Source organism: Seriola dumerili, unplaced genomic scaffold (genome assembly GCF_002260705.1).
Source record: "Seriola dumerili isolate Sdu_G_001 unplaced genomic scaffold, Sdu_1.0 BDQW01000800.1, whole genome shotgun sequence".
Classification (NCBI taxonomy): domain Eukaryota; kingdom Metazoa; phylum Chordata; class Actinopteri; order Carangiformes; family Carangidae; genus Seriola; species Seriola dumerili.
The window spans coordinates 422213-441692 of record NW_019175055.1 but is presented as its reverse complement, the minus strand read 5'-3'; the positions used below and the strand labels follow the sequence as shown (position 1 = coordinate 441692).

The window sequence follows — 19480 nt, the reverse complement described above, 5'->3', positions numbered from 1 at the left end:
GAATGTGGGCTTGAAAACACTAAACAGTTGACTGAATATATTTTGTAGTTTACTACCTTAACATGCTTAATATGCTCTCATAAACAATATATGGGTTAATAAGTTTTACATGCAGCTCTTTTGAGGGATGTAGTGCAAGAATCTGGCAACCCTTCCCTGGACCGTTGCGGGATGAGCAGCGGCTAATGGCTGACTGGGAGTTATGGATTAGCTAACGTTCGCTCACTTGTAAATGTTTAACGACATTTCTGTGTGTGTGACTGAAAGCGGTGTTTGCATTGCCTTGGTTTTATGAGTCTAATGTGCTTTTTGTTTTTGCGTGGCGATTTGTGGAATTCATTTATGCCCTCGCTGCAACCGTTGGCCAGGTAATGCTACCAGACTTGTAGTTTAGGTTACCAGTGTGTTTGCCGTTGCTAGGCCGGTCTCGCGGTCTCGTTACAGGCTGCGTTTTGTATTAGCTAACGTTGGTTAGCTGACCCGCTACTTTGAGGAATCATCAGTTGAGCAGCTACAGTAAAATGCAGGGTTTACCGATATGTTCTGGTTGAGAAAGTGCTCATCACGGCTATCACCCCATAACCTGAAATTCCTGATATATTGACTAGTTAACCTCGCAGTTAATAACTGCCGGTGAACGGGCTAAATTTAGTTAGCTAAATTGGGGTAGTGGCACCGGTGTATTACCTAACCGTCAGAGCAGTGTGCAAATGCTGCTGCTCACCGCTGACAAGTACGTGAAGATAATTTATTTTGACCGACTAAATTTAACCTCATCAGGTCTAATGCATGTCGTGGTGTGTAACTGGATAAGTCATTTTAAGCCACGTACAAGGAAACGTTAAACTAAGGTGTTAGCGTCAGGATAGATGTGTCATTGCTTAAGTCTATCAATAGCTTTCTGTTATTGCGCTGTGTTTAATGTATTGTCCAGGTTTCCATTGCAGGTTGATTGTAACTATTGAATGTGTCTTCTCCAGCAGGTTCTGATGTGGGCATTTGTACTGGTGGACTCTTCCTGACACTGCACTTGGAAGGCAGAGGATACAAAGTGCCAAGCCGTGTGGGCTGGCAGCTGCTCCTCACCATGTCCAAGAGCAAGAGTTCCGAGTCTGTAAAGGTGGTGGTTCGTTGTCGCCCCATGAATGAAAAAGAACGGGCTGCCAAGTTTGAAAGGGTGGTCTCTGTTGATGTAAAACTGGGTCAAATTATTGTCAGGAACCCCAGGGAAGCTTCAGCCAGCGAACTCCCCAAAGTCTTCACTTTTGATTCAGTCTACGACTGGAACTCCAAGCAAATAGATCTGTATGATGAAACCTTCAGACCCTTAGTGGAATCAGTTCTTTTTGGTTTCAATGGGACCATCTTTGCCTACGGGCAGACGGGTACAGGGAAGACGTACACTATGGAGGGGGTGAGAAATGATCCAGAGAGGAGAGGGGTTATCCCTAACTCCTTTGAGCACATCTTCACACACATTTCACGGTCCCAGAATCAGCAGTACCTGGTGAGAGCATCATATCTTGAAATTTACCAAGAGGAGATCAGAGACTTGCTGTCCAAGGACCAGTCACGACGCCTTGAGCTCAGGGAGAGGCCCGACACAGGTGTGTATGTTAAAGACCTTTCATCATTTGTCACCAAGAGTGTGCGGGAGATCGAGCATGTCATGAACGTGGGCAACCAGAATCGTTCAGTGGGTGCCACTAACATGAATGAACACAGCTCCCGATCTCACGCCATATTTGTCATTACTGTTGAGTGCAGTGAGTTGGGTGTGGATGGGGAGAACCATATCAGAGTTGGCAAACTGAACCTGGTAGATTTAGCAGGCAGCGAAAGGCAGACCAAGACTGGCGCTCAGGGGGAGAGGCTGAAAGAAGCTACAAAGATCAATCTGTCACTTTCTGCTCTGGGGAATGTCATATCAGCTCTGGTGGACGGCAGGAGCAGCCACATCCCCTACCGAGATTCAAAACTCACCCGTCTGCTGCAGGACTCTCTAGGAGGCAACGCCCGCACTGTCATGGTTGCCAACATTGGCCCAGCATCCTACAACGTGGAGGAGACCTTGACAACACTGCGCTATTCTAACAGGGCAAAGAACATCAAGAATAAACCACGTATCAATGAGGACCCGAAGGATGCCCTGCTGAGGGAGTTTCAGGAGGAGATTGCGAGGCTGAAAGCACAGCTGCAAAAGCGCTCAGGAAAGAAAAAAAAGAGGAGGCAGAGGAGGAGGGCCGGGGAAGGGAGCGATGGTGAGGATCTGGAAGAAGGAGAGACAGAGGATGATGATGAAGATGGAGATGGAGATGACAAAGGAGATTACTGGCGGGAGCAGCAGGAGAAGCTGGAGAGAGAGAGGAAGGCCATCATGGAGGATCACAGTCTGGTGGCTGAGGAGAAAGTTCGGCTGCTAAAAGAGAAGGAGAAGAAAATGGAAGACTTGAGGAAGGAGCGGGAGGCCGGAGAACTGCTTGCAGCCAAAGTTAAGGTAGGCAGACTTGTTTCTGTACAGCCAGAATGTATCTGTCACTGCTGCCTAAACACGACAAGTTTGACTTTCTTTAGGTTCAACTAAATGATTTGTCATCCCTAAAATGTACACACAAGCCAGTGGATTGTCTCATCAAGTCTGCTCATGAAATGTATTGTTGTTAGATGCAAATGCTTCTGTGTTTTCATCCGTTTTTTTGTTCTTCTACTCCCAGGCAATGGAGAGTAAGCTTCTGGTCGGGGGGAAGAACATAGTGGATCACACCAATGAGCAACAGAGAATGCTGGAGCTAAAGAGGCAGGAAATTGCGGAACAGGTATACCAAACATCTGAAAAATGGACACCTGGATTAGACTATTGTTTGAAGTTCACAAGTCAACAAAAATGTGACTACAGGATAGTTATTGGGAATGTAGTGAGGATGAGATGGAGGACATAATAAGATGCAAGAATGACAAATTATACAGAGAGGGAAAGAGGAAAGAGAGGTATGGAGCAGGATGACCAGTTGATGTTTCAGTGAAATATTGACCTTAATGCTGTAACAAAATATTGAAAGTGTGCAGTTGCAGCCTGCAGTGATTTTACATTCAACTGGATGTCAAATTCAAGTTTAGGTTTATCACAAATATCTCCACCCTCTCTTTACTTACTATAGACTAAAGGTTAATTAAAACTGGTGCAGTCTGCCCCACAGTGACTTCCCATGCTTTTTTCTTGATCACGTGTTTTGACGATAGCTTAATCCAGTTTTGGGATGATCATGCAATCCGTACACCTGGTCTGAGATCAGTTGTGTAGTTTGTGCACCCACACCTAACATGACCACAGTCTGGGACAAAAAATACTTTGTGGTGTGAGCAGCACAGCAGTTTTGAGAACGTTCTTGTAGTTTGGACTTGGCTTGAGTAGAAGAGTAAACCATGATTGACTTCTTTAACATTTACTTTCACGGGTATCCCCAAACAGTCTTCAGTCAATTACTGAAGTGGCCCCATGAGTAGATTAAACTACCAGTCACCATCTAAGCATTTATCTGTTCACAAGTAGCAATTTCCATCCATTGTATTCATTATTAGCCATTATCACACATCCTCCACACAGTGATCTTTATCTTTATGTAGGGCATTATGTTTCGACTATTTTGCTGTCTACTATCCCTAATTTGATTGACTGTGAAATTGTGTACCGCATGACAATCTCCCTTTCAGTCAGTGACTCTGTGTGTGTGTGTGTGTGTGTTTTTAGAAACGGAGAGAGCGAGAGATGCAGCAGCAGATGGAGAGTCGTGATGAGGAGACTCTGGAGCTGAAGGAGACCTACAGCTCCCTGCAGCAGGAGGTCGACATCAAAACCAAGAAGCTGAAAAAGGTAGCAGCTCCAAACTTGACTGGTCCCTCACACAGGGCAGTCCTGGCTGATGTAATCGATGAATATATTCTGAGTACATAAAAATACACTGTTAGTATAAATATGCAGTTGACATAAATATGCAGGTTGGCATTACTGTTTAATTTTGGAAGTCTGATGTGCACTTCTTGTGAGGATTTATGTGTCTGGTAATAAACGGCTTTTCAAGTAAGTAGGTCAGGTACTATTTTAAATCAGGTAAGAATACATTACTGGCTTTTTTGATGGGTGTGGATATTCCATTATTCCTCATGACATTCAGGTGTTTAAGCCAAACTCCAAGGCTGAATTTTCTAAAAGTCCTTTTCATCACAGTAACCCTGGTTTCCTCTCTCCTCCTCTGTCCTTCAGCTCTTTGCCAAACTGCAGGCAGTGAAGGCAGAAATCCAAGACCTCCAGGAGGCACACATCAACGAGCGCCAGGAGCTGGAACAAACCCAGAATGAGCTCACCAGGGACCTCAAACTCAAGTATGGAGTTTTTTTTTCTTCTCGGTATTATGAAAAATATTGCATATGGTGGGATATATTTTGATAATCAGTATTATTGAATATTGGCCCCAGTGTAGTTGCAGCTCCACGCTAAAACAATGTTTTTCCCTCATCAGTCTGAACTCAATACCACATAAAGACAAAGCCAAAACAGATTTTTAGACCTTTTTTGCAAATTTTTGAAAAAGGAAAAACTGAAACATGACACATCTGTAAACTCATCTGTCCTGATGGAGGAGGGAATATGCAGGATGCTGTAACATCTCCAAACTTCATCTGATTTCATGCTGTTAAATCTGAAATCTTGATCCATGTGCATCACACTCACAAACTTGACTTTACTTGCTGACATAATGTTTAAATGTTAGATAAGAAGGAGAAAACTATTGTCATGTTGTACTGTTACACTTATATTCTAGTCAGACCTTAGTTCTGTTCAGCCACATTTTTCTTATATATTTTCATATTTTATTTTTAGACTTTCCAGTGTAATACACAGCAGGGCAAGCTGGTATGGTTGTCTGTCTGTGTTCTTATATTTATTCAGTCACATCTGTCTGTTTCTGCCTCTGTTTAACGGCTCGTCTGTCTGATTTTTAGGCATCTGATCATTGAGAACTTCATTCCCTTAGAGGAGAAGAACAAAATAGTCAACAGAGCTTACCTTGATGAGGAGGATGAGTACTGGAAAATGAAGCCCATCACACGTATAGAGGAGTAAGTGACACAATATTCATGGAATACTTTTTTCTTTATTGGATTAGAAGTGCTCTGACTTGAGCTCATGTGTATTTTTTTTAAAATATAAAAGAACAGCTTTTAAAATAAATGAAATGTTAAAATGTTTAAACTGAATGTTTACAGGTGAAGTGTACTATAGCAGTAGTGTTTTTCATTATTAGAGCCACTCGGGGGTGGGGGGGGATCAAACCTGCACTCATTGTCCTATGCTGGGGATAGAGGTGTAACTATGGGGAACAATGCAAATTACATTTGGATACCCAGTATAATAATAAACAGTCAGGTGTTGGCCAGAAGTTTCTGATCCACATAAATACAGTTGTCAGTTCTGCACCATTCATTTGTTTTGCTAATACTAAGCCACTCATTGCATAATTTGAAACCAGAAGTGTTGACAGTGACATTGTCTAACTAATGAACAGCAAAAAAGTAGAGCACAGTAAAAAACATCAGTCTTCAGAGGTGAATTTATAATTGCAGATAATAACATAATAATAATATTCGTATTCTGCACTGGTGCAGATCAGTGATCTGTGTCAGCCAGGAGCCTGAGTCAGGAATATTATCACAGCTCGATGCAGCTTTAATCTGTGGGTAAACAACGCTGCACGTTTCTTGACGTAATATGACTAAAATCTGATATTCACACAGGTCAGAATTGAAATCTTTTTTTATTCTGTTTGAGTGAACACAGTTTTGTTGCAGCTGCTACATTTTCAAGCCAGAAGAAGGCATCTAACTTGAGTTTCAGGTTTTTAGAATAATTAGTACAGTGCTACCATGTCTGTCTGTCTTGCTTTATTGTATGATACGTTAAGACAGATGTCACACGGCAGTTTTTCCAATGATGCTGTATCCATTGTCTCACTCTGTGTGTCTGCTTCAGTGAACATCAGATGATGACCAGGCCTCTGTCTGCAGTCGGCTACAGGAGGCCTCTCTGTCAGCATGCTCGCATGGCCATGATGATGAAGCCTGACATGAGATACAAAGTAAGCTGCACTTTCTCTTCACCTTTTTGTATTGTATCTTGTATTCACACGTAACTATCGCAGTGAGTCAAGCACATAAAACCACAGACGCAGATTCTGCTTTCCTCCTCATCCTCTTCCTGTTTCATTGATGACGCCACAAAGGTTTGGGCTTAAATGAGTTGACACTTGATACAAAACCAAACACTGCAGCTTTAAGTGAATTTAGTATAAATGATACCTTTATAAAGATGTACCTCGATCGATGTGTTTGTCTCACATGAGTGTGCTTCTGTCCTGCTCCCCCAGGCAGAAAACATCCTGATACTGGACATGGACATACCAGCGAGGACCACTAAAGAGTATCAGGAGCCCGTTATCGCCCCAAAGGTGGCGGCAGCTCTGGAGGACGCTCTTCGGGATGAGGATGAGATCCAGGTAGATGCCTCAGGCTTTCACAGCAGTTTGGGTCCAACCCCACCAACCAGCGCCAGCGGCAGCCTCAAGAAACCAAAGTCTGGGTAAGGAAAACTGTCATCTGTGACCCCCCCCTCAGCTGCCAAGACCACAAGTTAGATTCATTTTTAAGTGGCTTATTCTGCAGTTAGGCGAAGAAATCACAGAAAATGTAAATTAAACCTCAGAATATGTAAGTGCGTAACCTTTGCTATCATTCCCACAGTCTGTTTAACCCTCTGTCATCTCTTTCTGTCACTCAGTCGACCAAGAACAGGCAAGAAGTCGAGCACCCCGACCTCTCCTTTCAGCCCCTCTAGCCCAGGATCTCCTCTTTATCCACAATCCCGTGGCCTGGTGCCCAAGTGACAGCTCCTGCCACTACTCTCATGGCCACCAACCTCTCTTGTGCACCTTTTCCACTTTGGGACCCAACTTTGAGAGAATGGGTTTGCTTTTGTCAAAGCTGTGTTTTTTTTGTCCAGACTACAGAATCCTGGATTCTACAAACGATAGAGAAATCTTTAATACTAATGCTGCTTTGTAGGTTTTAACTGTAACCACACCACTATTAACTGTTGTCATGAGCTTTTCATTTGGAGATTTGAAGCCCCTCATCCTGAGTGTGAGTCAGTACAACACCAGGACAGCAGCCATGCATGAAGCCTCACATCACTCTGCTCTGCTATTACCTGACCCTGCTTTTGGCAGAATGCCAGCAATGTCTTATATCTACATCACAATGTTCTTAATGTACAGGAAAAAAAATGAAGGTGGGCTTAGAACCCCCCCTTAATGGACCGCAGTATCTTCTTGCACTTCTTCATAGCTTCCCAGATGTGTGTTGTCTGTTGGGTGTTGTAGTCCTCTCTCTTACTGTAACTGTGGATGTTGTGGAGGTGTGGTGGGGTTGACTGGGCAGCTCTGCTGCACTTGTTGCTAACAGACTGTGTGTGTGTAGGTGTTTGTCAGTGTGTTGTATGTCTGGATGCATATGTGTGTGTGTGTGCGTGTGTGTGTCTATCTTAACGTTGCTGTCTGTATATTGACCTTTTTGGTTTACGTCAAACTGCGCTGTCTTTTTCATGGTTGGACTTCTGATAACGTTGGGGTGGAGCTTTAACCCCCTGTGCATGTTGTTTTATGTCTTAAAGGAACATTTTGGGAAATATGCTTTGTTGCAGAGAGTTAGCTGAGAAGATCAGACCACTCTCATGCCTGTACAGTAAACATGAAGCTAGAGGTGATAATCAGCTTGTCTTGACAGTCTTCACTGGTTTCCCGGTGACCTCATGGTGCCAGTGAGGCTACAGGAAGCCTTTATGCTAAGCTAAGATAATCACCTGCTGGCACAGTAGAGTAACAAATAAGGGTATTTCCCAAAATGTTGAACTATTCCTTTAACTGTGTATGATTGTAAATGTACAGGCCAGAAAGTAAAGCACTCGACAGACTGGCCCACATGTTGCTGTAATCAGTAGATGCTGTTCTTCCCGGGGCACATGAGACTGAGGTGGGGAACGATGAGAGAGAGCTCAGCACATTCACACAAACACACACTATGGAGACATTCAAGGCTGAATGACTGCAGTTGGCCACCAGACGTCCTAGCGGGAGATCAATGCTGAGCACACCCTGGGTCACTTCAAAGTTACTGTCGTCTGATTCTGTGCCTCAAATACATCAGGGTTCCGAGGTGCCTTAACCTGTGCCCTTAATCTCTGCTCCTTCATTTGAACTGTGCACACATCACATTCTTCTCAGCCAGTGTTTCTATCACATCATCTTCTCATTCATTCCAGCATCAGGGAATCATTTATAACATGGTCCTGACATTCCTGTCAGAATGGGGTGCACTCATTAGATGGTGAAGCAGAGCATTTGGACACAGCATTCAACCACCCCCAGGTCTCTGGCTTAAGGGCCACAGGAAGGGAAGTTAGACGAAGGGTGATCTGTTCACCTTTTATTCTTTATTTTTGACCCCATCTATTTTTTAATTCTTTACCTCATCTACTTTTGGTCTGAGTGGAAAACAACCGATTGGTTTAACAGAACACTTTAACCCCAGGGAGTGTGGAGCGCTTCACAGCGCTGCGGTGGTGCCACAAAACTCAGTCGATACATTACGGACTTGAATGGATCTGAATACACAAACCATTCCATGTGAATGCCTACAGATGAATAATATGCAGTTTTTAACCTCCATGGTTCAGCCGGCCTCTCTGCTGCTCTCTGTTCCCCATGCTCTAACTGTGAGGGGTGTGCTGTCCACTCGCTGCTACGGTGTAGGGTTTTACAGCCCACTGTGACTTTTCCACAGGCCTGGGCCAAATAGCAAATGAAATCCTCTGATACCTGCCGATTTTTGAAGAGGGATCGTTGTCATCATCAAGCCCATCTCAGTCGTAAAAAATACATGAAGCTAAAGGTGCTCTCTCGCTGTTTGGCCCAGGCCTGTAAACATGATGTAGTTAGATATGTAACAGTGAATATAGACTTGTTGATAGGCAATCCTCAGTCACTCTTGCAGCTGAAAGAGAAAAAAAAAAAAAAAAAAAAAAAATTTACAAACGTGGGTTTCCATATTGAAAAAAATCTAACTTATAATCTTTCATTTTTATATACAGATGTAGATATAATTTTTTATTCCGTTTTTTTCTTTAAAATAGATTCTTGTTTTATTTTTTGAGCTTTGTAATTTAATGTTTAAATTTTATTTTTGCGTGATACATGTACTTTGTGTCTTTTTGTATTCAGCAAGGTACAGGTTTCTTTTTCTGTTTGCCACAATGAGTCACCTGTTGGTTTATGTCACTGTTGAGTATTTTACACATTAACTGTTGATTTAACTTCATAAACACAGACATGAATCTTTAGAGTAAGGCCTGATTGTTGTATCTAACACTGCAATGCTGTATACCTGCCGCATGATCTTAGCACGCTCGAGTAACACGTTTGTGTATGAGTATTCATCAGTCATAGGACTTTGGTAAGCAAAATGTGAATGTCTTAATTTAATTGAATAGCTTTGCATCTGCATCCCACAGCTACATCACTGGATCCAAACTCCTTATCTAAGACTTTGTGACCACCTTTTATGTGCTGGTATTGTTTTTATAGCCAAATGACGATTATGCTGGTGCACTAATGTCTGTGGCTGGCGGAGTCTTTTAGTTTCTTTTGATTATTAAAGACAATTCAGTGATAACAAGATGGTTGGCATGTCCTGTCTGTTTGGGAGATATTTAAGAATAATAAAGCCATAGTTTAAACAGCTCGGTTGAAGTACAATAGGCCCAGAGAAATTGTGGTTTTCAGAGCTAGTCATCTCAGAGGGCTTGTCAGTGCCTGTGACCCTCTGCCTGAAGCTAGATGAGGTCAAACTGGTTACTGAGGCCTCTGGTTAATGGGTGATGACCACTTCATACTCGGGTCACAGGCTCAGCTTCAGACTGGGGAAGATATCCTCTCTGTTTCCATCCCGCAGAGGAGAAGGCCTATTAGTTTTGACTGCTTGTTGTTTACGCTCCATATGATCTTCCAGTGAGAGAGTTAACTGGACCGGAAAATGCAAGAAAAGTCTTAAAGGTACCATATTTTACACTTTTCTGGTGTTTAATTTGAAGTGTTGATATCCATAAGAAGATATATTTGTGGTTTTAAGAACCAAAAACCATCTCAATGTAGCTTAATATCTCCTCTCTCAGGCTTTTCTCTGGAGCTCTAGCAACAACAGGTCTGTAAGCCAATCAGAAGAGAGGCAGCTCTGAGATTTCAGGTAAACACTCAGAGAAACCAAATCCTTCAGGGTTGGATGGTGGGACCAGGTGGGCGGGGCTTGGGGCATGGCTGAGAGCGGTTACTGCTTTGTTGTAACATCACAAAGTTACAGAAGTCCTGATGGCTTGTTTTAAAGCTCAGTTTCTGAAAACATGCTGTCTCCATTTCTCTGTGGACTGAGGCTTTGATACTTTCACAGTATTGATATAGAACCTACACCTGCTTTATAATTAAAAAAAAGACATGGAAATCTCACTTTATACAATATGGGACCTTTTAAATCTTGCTTGAAAGTTCAGAAGTATTTTCCTCTTTATAGCAGCTGTTGCCTTCACTAATCAAATGATTCCATTTCCACCATGGCATTCTTTTATATAATGGACTTTATTAACAGCATCAATAATACAGCTCAATTTTAAAAACAAGTCATTCTCACCAAAACTTCATGTGAAGTCCAAAATAAAAAAAACAACGTGATCATTTACATTCAGCAAAGAATCACAACTGCACAACAACCAAACGTGAATGGTACCCATGTTGCAAAAAGGAATGATCTACACACAGGATTCAAAGGCAGATCCAGCAGCATTGGAAATGGTAGAACAGCAGTGAAGCCAGACATTACACTGCAGGAATCAGAGAAGATGGACTCAGTCCTCCCATTCAGTGTTGGATATACAGTATAACCAATATGCTGCCAGTATCCTTTTATTGTGATCTCATCCATGATTTATCAAATAAACTGTATTCACTGATACAGGGTGCTTCTGCATTGCCTTGTGCAATGATCACATACACATTCTTCAGTTACAAATTTTCAAATGGGAGAAATCTAAGGCTTTACATGATAAAAACTGATACATGAACAACCGCAAGTGTCACTTCAGCGGTAGTGGTGCCGTTTTAGAAATGATAAAACAAATCTGTAGGCTTCATGAATTCTCTGTCGATCTGCTGCGTCCTCAAAAAATTTAGTCCATGCAACTTAAGTTTGGCACAGAAAGGAGCAGAGAGTTTGGTACAAAAGCAAAAGAATATAAAAAGAATAATAAGAATAATGCCCCATCGAACCGGAAACTACGAGAAAAAAATTTATTCAAAGATACTTCTATGTATCAAAGTATCTTCATGTTTTTATGATTCACAGAACAAAACATACAACACTTTTCATATGTACACACCACTTCAAGTCTCAGAAAATTCAAAAATCAAGATATTACAAGAAAAAAAACGGTGAGAGAAAACCTCCACACTGTCAATCATCAAAAAACAGTTATGTGTTTTTAATCATGCTGGTTTATTTATGTAAATTGGAATATTAGTAAGTATGTAATCATTTATGGTCGTTCTCTGTTGGTGCACAGAATACGATGGGATGTAGAGAGAAACAGTGAGGCGGTTTCACCTCCGTACGACAAAGACGCCAACTCATACAAATGTAACATATGCATAGAAAAAGGAAAACTCAACCTTCTGTGAAATCAACTAATCTCCCAAAATGCTTGAAACGATGACCGAGCCTCGGCCTTAGAAAAGCAGATCATTAAAGTGAAATCATCTAATGGACTGAGGGCTCGCGGCAGAGCTCCTCCTTTTTGTTTGGAAATCAGTCGAAATAATCACGAATGCCACACCACCTTCCTCACTAGCTGCAGCTACAATATCATTAAATATGATATAGCAAAAGAGCCGACTCTTTGTCTTCCCTTCCCTTCATTGGGTGATTTTACAAGCACCACCTCATGTGGACAAAGCAGCGTCCACATGACTCGTACAGTCAACACATGCTCTCTAACCTGTGGACCCGCTGTAATTGGAGTACAGAGCTCGTAGCCTTGTGTCTTCTGGTCTCTGGCTGAACTGTGCTCTCTGTTTGTTGCTACAGTGTCTGAACTATGTTGCGAATGTATAGTCCACTAATGATGGAGCTCTTTGCCTTTTATAAGCTGTGGATACTCTGTGGGCTGTTGAGCTGTCGTTAGGCAAATGCTTGATTAGTAAATTAGAGCTTTAGAGCTTTAGAGCAAATTAATAGACTGTGCATGTGTCTTGTACCGATTTCTATTTCTCTGCACCTCAAAGGAGACACAGAGTTTTCATCAGTGGCTGTTTGGTTGTTTAAAACATTGGCGTGAACCATTTCTGTTCCCAGAGAAGCATCGCTCTCCCTCCCCCCCTCCGCTGGACGAACTGAACTGACTCTTCACAGCGTCAGCAAACAAATTAAGTAAAGAACGATGGGAGGCAGAGCAGAAACAGGGAGAAGGAAAAAGAGTGGATGATGGAGAGGAATGAGGACAGGTGTGAGAGAGAGCAAGAGACCCATGGTGGAGCTGGGGGTCGGTAAGGTCGGGGGCATGTTGTCCTGCCTTATACAGGTGGTGGTGGGGTTGTAGCAGAGGCTTCAGCCCGTGCTGAGCTCTGACTCCAGCTCCATCAGGCTCATTTCTCCCTGTAGAACAGCAGGTACATCTTCAGAGGCTCGGGCAGCGGCAGGCCCAGTATCCTCTCTCTCAGGATGTTCACGGCCGGCTGGGGTCGGAGCAGCTCCCCGGTCTCCTTCTCTTCCTCCTCCTCCTGCTCCTCTTCTTCATCCTCTTCCTCCAACGTCTCCTCCTCTTCGACCAGCCCTCCTCCTCCTCTCACTGCCCTCCTGCTCCCTCTCATCTGCCGCCTCGCCTCCCTCTCTCCCGCCCCCTCCTCCTCGTCCACCGCTCGTCCTCCCTGGTTGTTGTTGCTGTCCAGAGAGGCGGAGCCGATGCCGCTGCTGGCCACCACCTGATGGGTGGCCAGGACGAGGGCGTTGCAGTGGCGCCGGTGAACGCGCCGGCGTTTGAAGCGAGGGCCGTACTTGTGGAGCCCAGCTACCGCCAGGCCTCTACCCACGCTGAAGGAAGAACCTCGGCCACGTGACTGGCTGTCTCCTCCATCTGTGGTCACTCTGAGGGTGTGGCGGATGCAGATGCGAGCCAGCTCCTGTAACGACCGAACCTCATACTTGGCTGCAAAATTGAGAACCACGAGAGAAAAAAGTCCCAATAATTAGATGCACACTACACGTATTAATATTCATATTTAGTTGTAGTTTTGAATTTAAATGAGACTCACGTAATGGGACAGTCTTGGGTTTGCCGTTTGTGCTGTGTTTAGGTAGCACCAGAGGAGCGAAGGACACAGAGATGATCTTCTTGGTCTCCCAGCTGTTCGTCCCGGTGCGGGTGATCTTGGTCAACTGCAGCAAATACAGTATGGTTAAATCGTAAGTCTTTATTCTGCAGTAGGGTTTTCTCTGCCCATATTATCAGTGTTCAATGTGTTCATGTGTTCCAATAAGTCAATCAATCCCACAAGAACCGTTTCAAAATATTCAGCAATGGAAAATCTGTTTTTTGATGGTGCAAATCATTTGTGCTGGGGAACGATTCTGTTTGCAACACAAGTAGTTGGCTTTTCCAGAGTTATAAGGTGCTGTCCATACAATATACCAATTATATAACAATTCCTATGAAAGCCAATAAGCTACTAACATTTCCAGACACCCGATAAAACACAGATTCAAGAAGAATTTTTTACCCACACCTTGAAGGTCCCGTATTTTACAGTGTTTTATTTGAAGTGTTGATCCATAAGAAAATATATTTGTGGTTTTAAGAACCAAAAACCATCTCAGTGCAGTTTTACATCCAGAAGCAAAATCCTGCAAGGTTGGATGGTGGGTCCAGATGGGCGGGACTTGGGGGATGGCTGAGAGCAGTGACTGTTTGGCTCGGCAATTGACCTAAACCTGCATGTTTTTGGATTGTGGGAGGAAGCCGGAATAACCGGAGGAAACCCACGCAGGCATATGGAGAACATGCAAACTCCAAACAGAAAGGCCCCAGCCAGCCGGCAGGTTCAAAAACAGAACCAGACTGCTAACCATTGCACCACCGTGCCACCTAATAATCCCAAATAAGGGGATTTAAAGTGTTGTAAAATATATTTTAAACACCAACCTTTTCCTCAAGAGGCATCACCAGAATGCCCCCCACCTTGAGCAGGTTCTTCATGTAATCCTCATGCTCCTTCTGCACCCCGGCCCCACAGTACACCCTGTCATACTGACGGCTCTCTGGAGGAATCTCCAGGCAGTTGCCCACAACGAAGGAGGGCTCACAGAACTCAAACCTGAGCAGAAACACAGGCCCAATTGAAAACACTGCACACACGAGTAAATGACATGAAATGTGACTGAGACATCTGGACACCTACTTGTCAAAGCTGTCGCTGGTTTTGATGAAGGAATCGAGCTTTTGGTAGGCGTACTCGATCACGTCCGCGTGCAGCTCTATGCCGTGATTCACTCCAAATGGTCCTGTTAGCATGACATTTTCGGGGGGGGGGCACAGTGTCAGACTTTGAAAACCCCTGTAAATAAATAAACCTGGCAGAGTTCAGATGACACACTGAACTGTTGCCTTTCAGCACATACCCAGTATGAGGCCGACCATGGTGCTGAGGTAGCCAGTCCCACTGCCAAGGTTGAGGAAGGAGAGGCCAGGGTGGAGATCCAGAGCCTCCATCACCTCAGAGTAGATGCACGGAGCAGACAGGTGGATGTTTCCATGCCGCCACGCCAAATCCTGACAAGAACGATAGTATAAGCTTCTTTCAGACCAAAAATCTTTTAGCCAATCAAACTTTCTACAGCTGTGCCCTTTAAAACATAATAACCAGTGACTGAAAAACCAGTCTGGGTGACTCCACAGCCTTTTATTATGCTCACCTTGTAGGCGTTGTCCCGGTATTCATCCAGGTAATAATCAGCCCGATCGATGGCTCGAAAAGCTCGCTCCACCAAGTCTGAGCGGATGTAGTAAGCTTCCTTCAGGTTGTCAATCAAGTCATCATTGTCCTCACCGGCACTCACAGCTCCACCCATCCTGACTACAACAAAGAGAAAGAGGTGGTTTACTATCCCATCATGTGATCTCCAGAGGAACAAGTTACCAGTACTGCTAAGTATTGTTGCATACAGAACTTATCACCCACTGTCATCAGGACTGAGGGGAAATGTACAAGAAGAGACATGTCTGTTCAGAGAAGCAACATGAAGACAGTATCTTCCTCTCAACTAAATTCCCCTGTATGTTTATGATTGTTTTGGTTTTAACCTAAAAATTTTCTTCATTTTTTTCAGTTGCTTAATTTCTATAATTTTTTATTGATGGGAGATTTCAGGGTTGAGAAACCTGCTCTCTACAGTACTAACGTAGAATAAAAGTCTGAATCCTCACAGCTCATTATCTTAGTAAATTAAATATATTTGGGTTTTGAAGTGTTGGTTCACTGGGCAGTGCTGGTGGCACAGGGTGCCTATTAGTGACAGGGTCAACTGAATAGTGAAACTACTTGTTTGTATGTGTTTTTTAATTACAGGTGTATATATACATATATTTTATATTTTTAATTATCTATTCAATTTTTTTTTTACACATATGTACATATATATGTATATATATATATATATATATATAAAGATATGAAAAAAACGTAGTTGTGCTTTGTTCTTCCTCAGGTGGAGCTATCTGTACTTTTGAATGCTTTAGTTCCTCTACAAAAACAAGTAATATCACCTTGGGCACTGAGAAACTAATCTGCATTTTTCAAGACTAAATGATGAATCAGTTAATTTTCAAAGTAATCAGCAGACAATTCCAACATTTGTCCTTTAGTGTTAACTTCATATGTGCACACCTTGGATAAACTCTTAGTCACAACCTGTCAATGCATGTGTGATTTGACAGGCAATGGTTACTGATTCTAAATACATCCAGTGTGATGCTGTTTGGGTCTTTGTAAACTGATGAAGCCTGAAACCACCAACTTCAGAGGCCTGAAAGAGCTTTTGGCAGCAGAGTACAGCTGTAGGTGTGAACACTGCTGTGGCTGTGTTTCAGAGCTGTGCTGAAAACAACACCAGGGAACACAATGCCAGAGGACAGATCACAGGGAACACTGGCTGCCAAATGCTGGCCAGAGTCATGAGGCCATAAAAGAACAAAGAACTGTGTGCATTTAAATATTTTTGGACCTCCTGCCTTTGATGGCACTTGGGTGAGTTAAACAGGAGGTTGTCAGCTACTGGATCAAATGAATCCCTGTTTTCAAGGGGAGGGGGGAGAATCCAGGATGAGAGCTGTGAATAAAATCAGATCCTGCTTCTGTAAGATATTAAATGACCTGAAGAGGGCGCTGTGAGCCGCTCTGTAACACAGTAAGTGGTTTAGTAGGCTAGTAGGGTACACACTTCCTGCAAAAACACTGCTGTTTGAGCTTCGCAGTTCATCTGCTGATTCACCGAATAAACCACCACGGCCACTCTTTCCTTCATATGGTTTTATAGACGAGTGACTGTAACTCCAGCTGGGCTCATTTCACCGCAGCCTGCGTGCTGCTGCGGTCGATGTTTGCGCCACTCAGGTGATCCACTTTCGAATAAACAGAAAAAAACGCAACCTTTCGTGATCTAACAGTTACTTCATATAAACACCAAAAACAAAATATGACGCCTACAACACACTGTCACGCGGCGGCAAGGTCAACACAAACAGAAATAACCGCATAGATCGTCTACGCTGGAGGAGATAAAGAATCGAGACAACAATAACAACAGCTGCTGTAAAACACAAACCCGCAGCTCCGCACTGAGACCGGCTGGAGCTGGTGTTGTACCTTGTGGAAACGCCGACTGGTTTTCTCCGTCTTAGCGGGTTTCCTTGTGCTCAGCCTTTTGTTGTTAAGGGGTCCAGCCAGAAACACAACTGCTGGATGTAAACATTCGGCCAGCTGACGCTCTGACGTAAGACGTAATGTACGCAAAATAACGGCCGGAGGAGGATGGCCTACATTCAGCAGCAGTGAGGGCTGCGGAGCGGGAACAGCAAACATGTGGTTTGAAACGAGTAGAGATAGATGAATATTTTAACTGTATGAACGACTGAAAAACTTTATTAATAACAAAGTCTTAGTCTTTAGTCAGATTATATAGTTATCTTAACCACGTGACATCACTCAATTAGCTTTATGCTCAGCCTCTGTGCTCTAAGTAGCTTAAGAAACTAAGTGTCTGGACCTTTAAATGGTCTTTATGTAACGATGTAATTGAATAAGCTTCGGTAGTACCTGCGTCATTCCAATGGGCCTTCACCTGGTCAGTAATATTGGCCTTACCTTCAATGAAGACGTATTGTCACAGTAAGAAAAGAAAAAGACTGAATTCCACTTAAAAGCTTCAGTGTTAGGGTCCTGCTAACAGGACGCTGGCTCACTGTATCACTGTTGACTTACTGGGATACTTGAATAAACGGCGAAGTGTTTGTTATGTTATGTTATGTTATGTTATTTCATTTCTGTGGAAAATCCCATGAAAATGTCACCATTATTACTATGACTTTTTTTATACCTTACTATCCTATGATGTTATATATCTTACTATACTATGACGTTGTTATACCTTAATTCATGACTTTTTTATGCTTTACTATACAATGACGTTTTTATGACGTGCCTTATCATACTATGAATTTTTTAAGACGTTTTATGCCATACTATACTATGAGGTTTTTTGACATTTTTTCATGACATACTATATAGTATCACGTTCTTGTTTTTTTTTTTTTTTTTTTTTTTTTTTTTTTTACATTTTAATGCCTTATTATACTATAACATTTTTATGCCATACTATATTATGATTTTTTTTTTTTTTTACATTTTCATGACTTACTATACCATGAGGTTTTTATGGCATACTGCATTATGATTTTTAATGACATTTTTATGCCTTAATATACTATGACGTTTTTTTTTTTTACATTTTTATTCCTTAGTATACTATAACATTTTTATGGCATAGTATTCTATGATGTTTTTTTTTTAACATTTTTGTGCTTTATTATACTATAACTTTTTTTTGACATTTTTGTGCCTTACTATACTAGGACATTTTTATGCCATACTATACTATGACGTTTTTTGACATTTTTATGGCTTACTATTCTGTGACTTTTTTGACATTTTTATGCCTTACTAGACTATGACGTTTTTGACATTTTTATACCTCAGTATACTATGAATTTTTATGCCATAGTACACTATGACGTTTTTGACATTTTTATACCATAGTATACTATGACATTTTTATGCCATAGTATACTATGATGTTTTTTAACATTTTTATACCTTAGTATACTATCACATTTTTATGCCTTACTATATATCACATTTTTATGCCTTACTATACTATCACATTTTATGCCTTACTATACTATGACTTTTTATGCCATACTATACTATGACATTTTTATGCCATATTATACTATGACGTTTTTTGACATTTTTATGCCTGACTATTCTGTGACATCTTTTGACATTTCTATGCCATACTATACTAGGACATTTTATGCCTTACTATACCATGACTTTTTATGCCATATTATACTATGACGTTTTTTTTGACATTTTTATGCCTTACTATACAATGACATTTTTATGCCTTACTATATTATGACATTTTATGACATACTATACTATGACATTTTTTGACATTTTTATGCCATACTATACTATGATGTTTTTTGATATTTTTATGCCTTACTATTCTGTGACGTTTTTTGACATTTTTATGCCTTACTAGACTATGACGTTTTATGCCATACTATACTATGACTTTTTATGCCATACAATGCTATGACGTTTTTTTTTTACATTTTTATACCTTAGTATACTAGGACATTTTATGCCTTACTATACTATGACTTTTTATGCCATACTATACTATGACGTTTTTTGACGTTTTTATGCCATACTATACTATGACGTTTTTTTGACATTTTTTTGCCTTACCATACTATGACATTTTTATGCCTTACTATACTATGATGTTTTTTGACATTTTTATGCCATACTATACTATGACGTTTTTTGACGTTTTTATGCCATACTATACTATGACGTTTTTTTGACATTTTTTTGCCTTACCATACTATGACATTTTTATGCCTTACTATACTATGATGTTTTTTGACATTTTTGTGCCATACTATACTATGACGTTTTTTTGACATTTTTATGCCATACTATACTATGAC

At 41.7% G+C, this 19480-nt stretch overlaps 2 protein-coding genes across 5 annotated transcripts; one reads left to right on the top strand and one right to left on the bottom strand.

Moving 5' to 3' along the window:
- The first annotated feature begins 177 nt into the window (after nt 1–177).
- kif3b (kinesin family member 3B) lies at nt 178–9136 on the top strand. 3 transcript variants are annotated; one of them, XM_022765915.1, is made up of 9 exons: nt 178–368; nt 981–2497; nt 2715–2816; nt 3749–3871; nt 4262–4380; nt 5002–5118; nt 6029–6134; nt 6423–6634; nt 6833–9136. In XM_022765915.1, the coding sequence occupies exons 2-9, from the start codon at nt 1088–1090 to the stop codon at nt 6936–6938; spliced, it is 2295 nt and encodes a 764-aa protein (XP_022621636.1). In that variant the 5' UTR covers nt 178–368; nt 981–1087; the 3' UTR covers nt 6939–9136. The 3 variants fall into 3 exon arrangements, with proteins under 3 accessions (XP_022621636.1, XP_022621637.1, XP_022621638.1); XM_022765916.1 differs by having other exon boundaries at nt 302–368; nt 984–2497; XM_022765917.1 differs by lacking the exon at nt 178–368 and adding an exon at nt 666–733 and having other exon boundaries at nt 984–2497.
- A 1584-nt stretch (nt 9137–10720) lies between these two features.
- LOC111237022 (protein-L-isoaspartate O-methyltransferase domain-containing protein 2-like) lies at nt 10721–17180 on the bottom strand. 2 transcript variants are annotated; one of them, XM_022765966.1, is made up of 7 exons: nt 17026–17180; nt 15118–15278; nt 14824–14974; nt 14604–14706; nt 14348–14519; nt 13461–13584; nt 10721–13354 (listed from the first exon to the last, which is right to left on the bottom strand). In XM_022765966.1, the coding sequence occupies exons 2-7, from the start codon at nt 15271–15273 to the stop codon at nt 12795–12797; spliced, it is 1266 nt and encodes a 421-aa protein (XP_022621687.1). In that variant the 5' UTR covers nt 15274–15278; nt 17026–17180; the 3' UTR covers nt 10721–12794. The 2 variants fall into 2 exon arrangements, with proteins under 2 accessions (XP_022621687.1, XP_022621686.1); XM_022765965.1 differs by having other exon boundaries at nt 17067–17180.
- Between the last annotated feature and the right edge of the window lie 2300 nt (nt 17181–19480).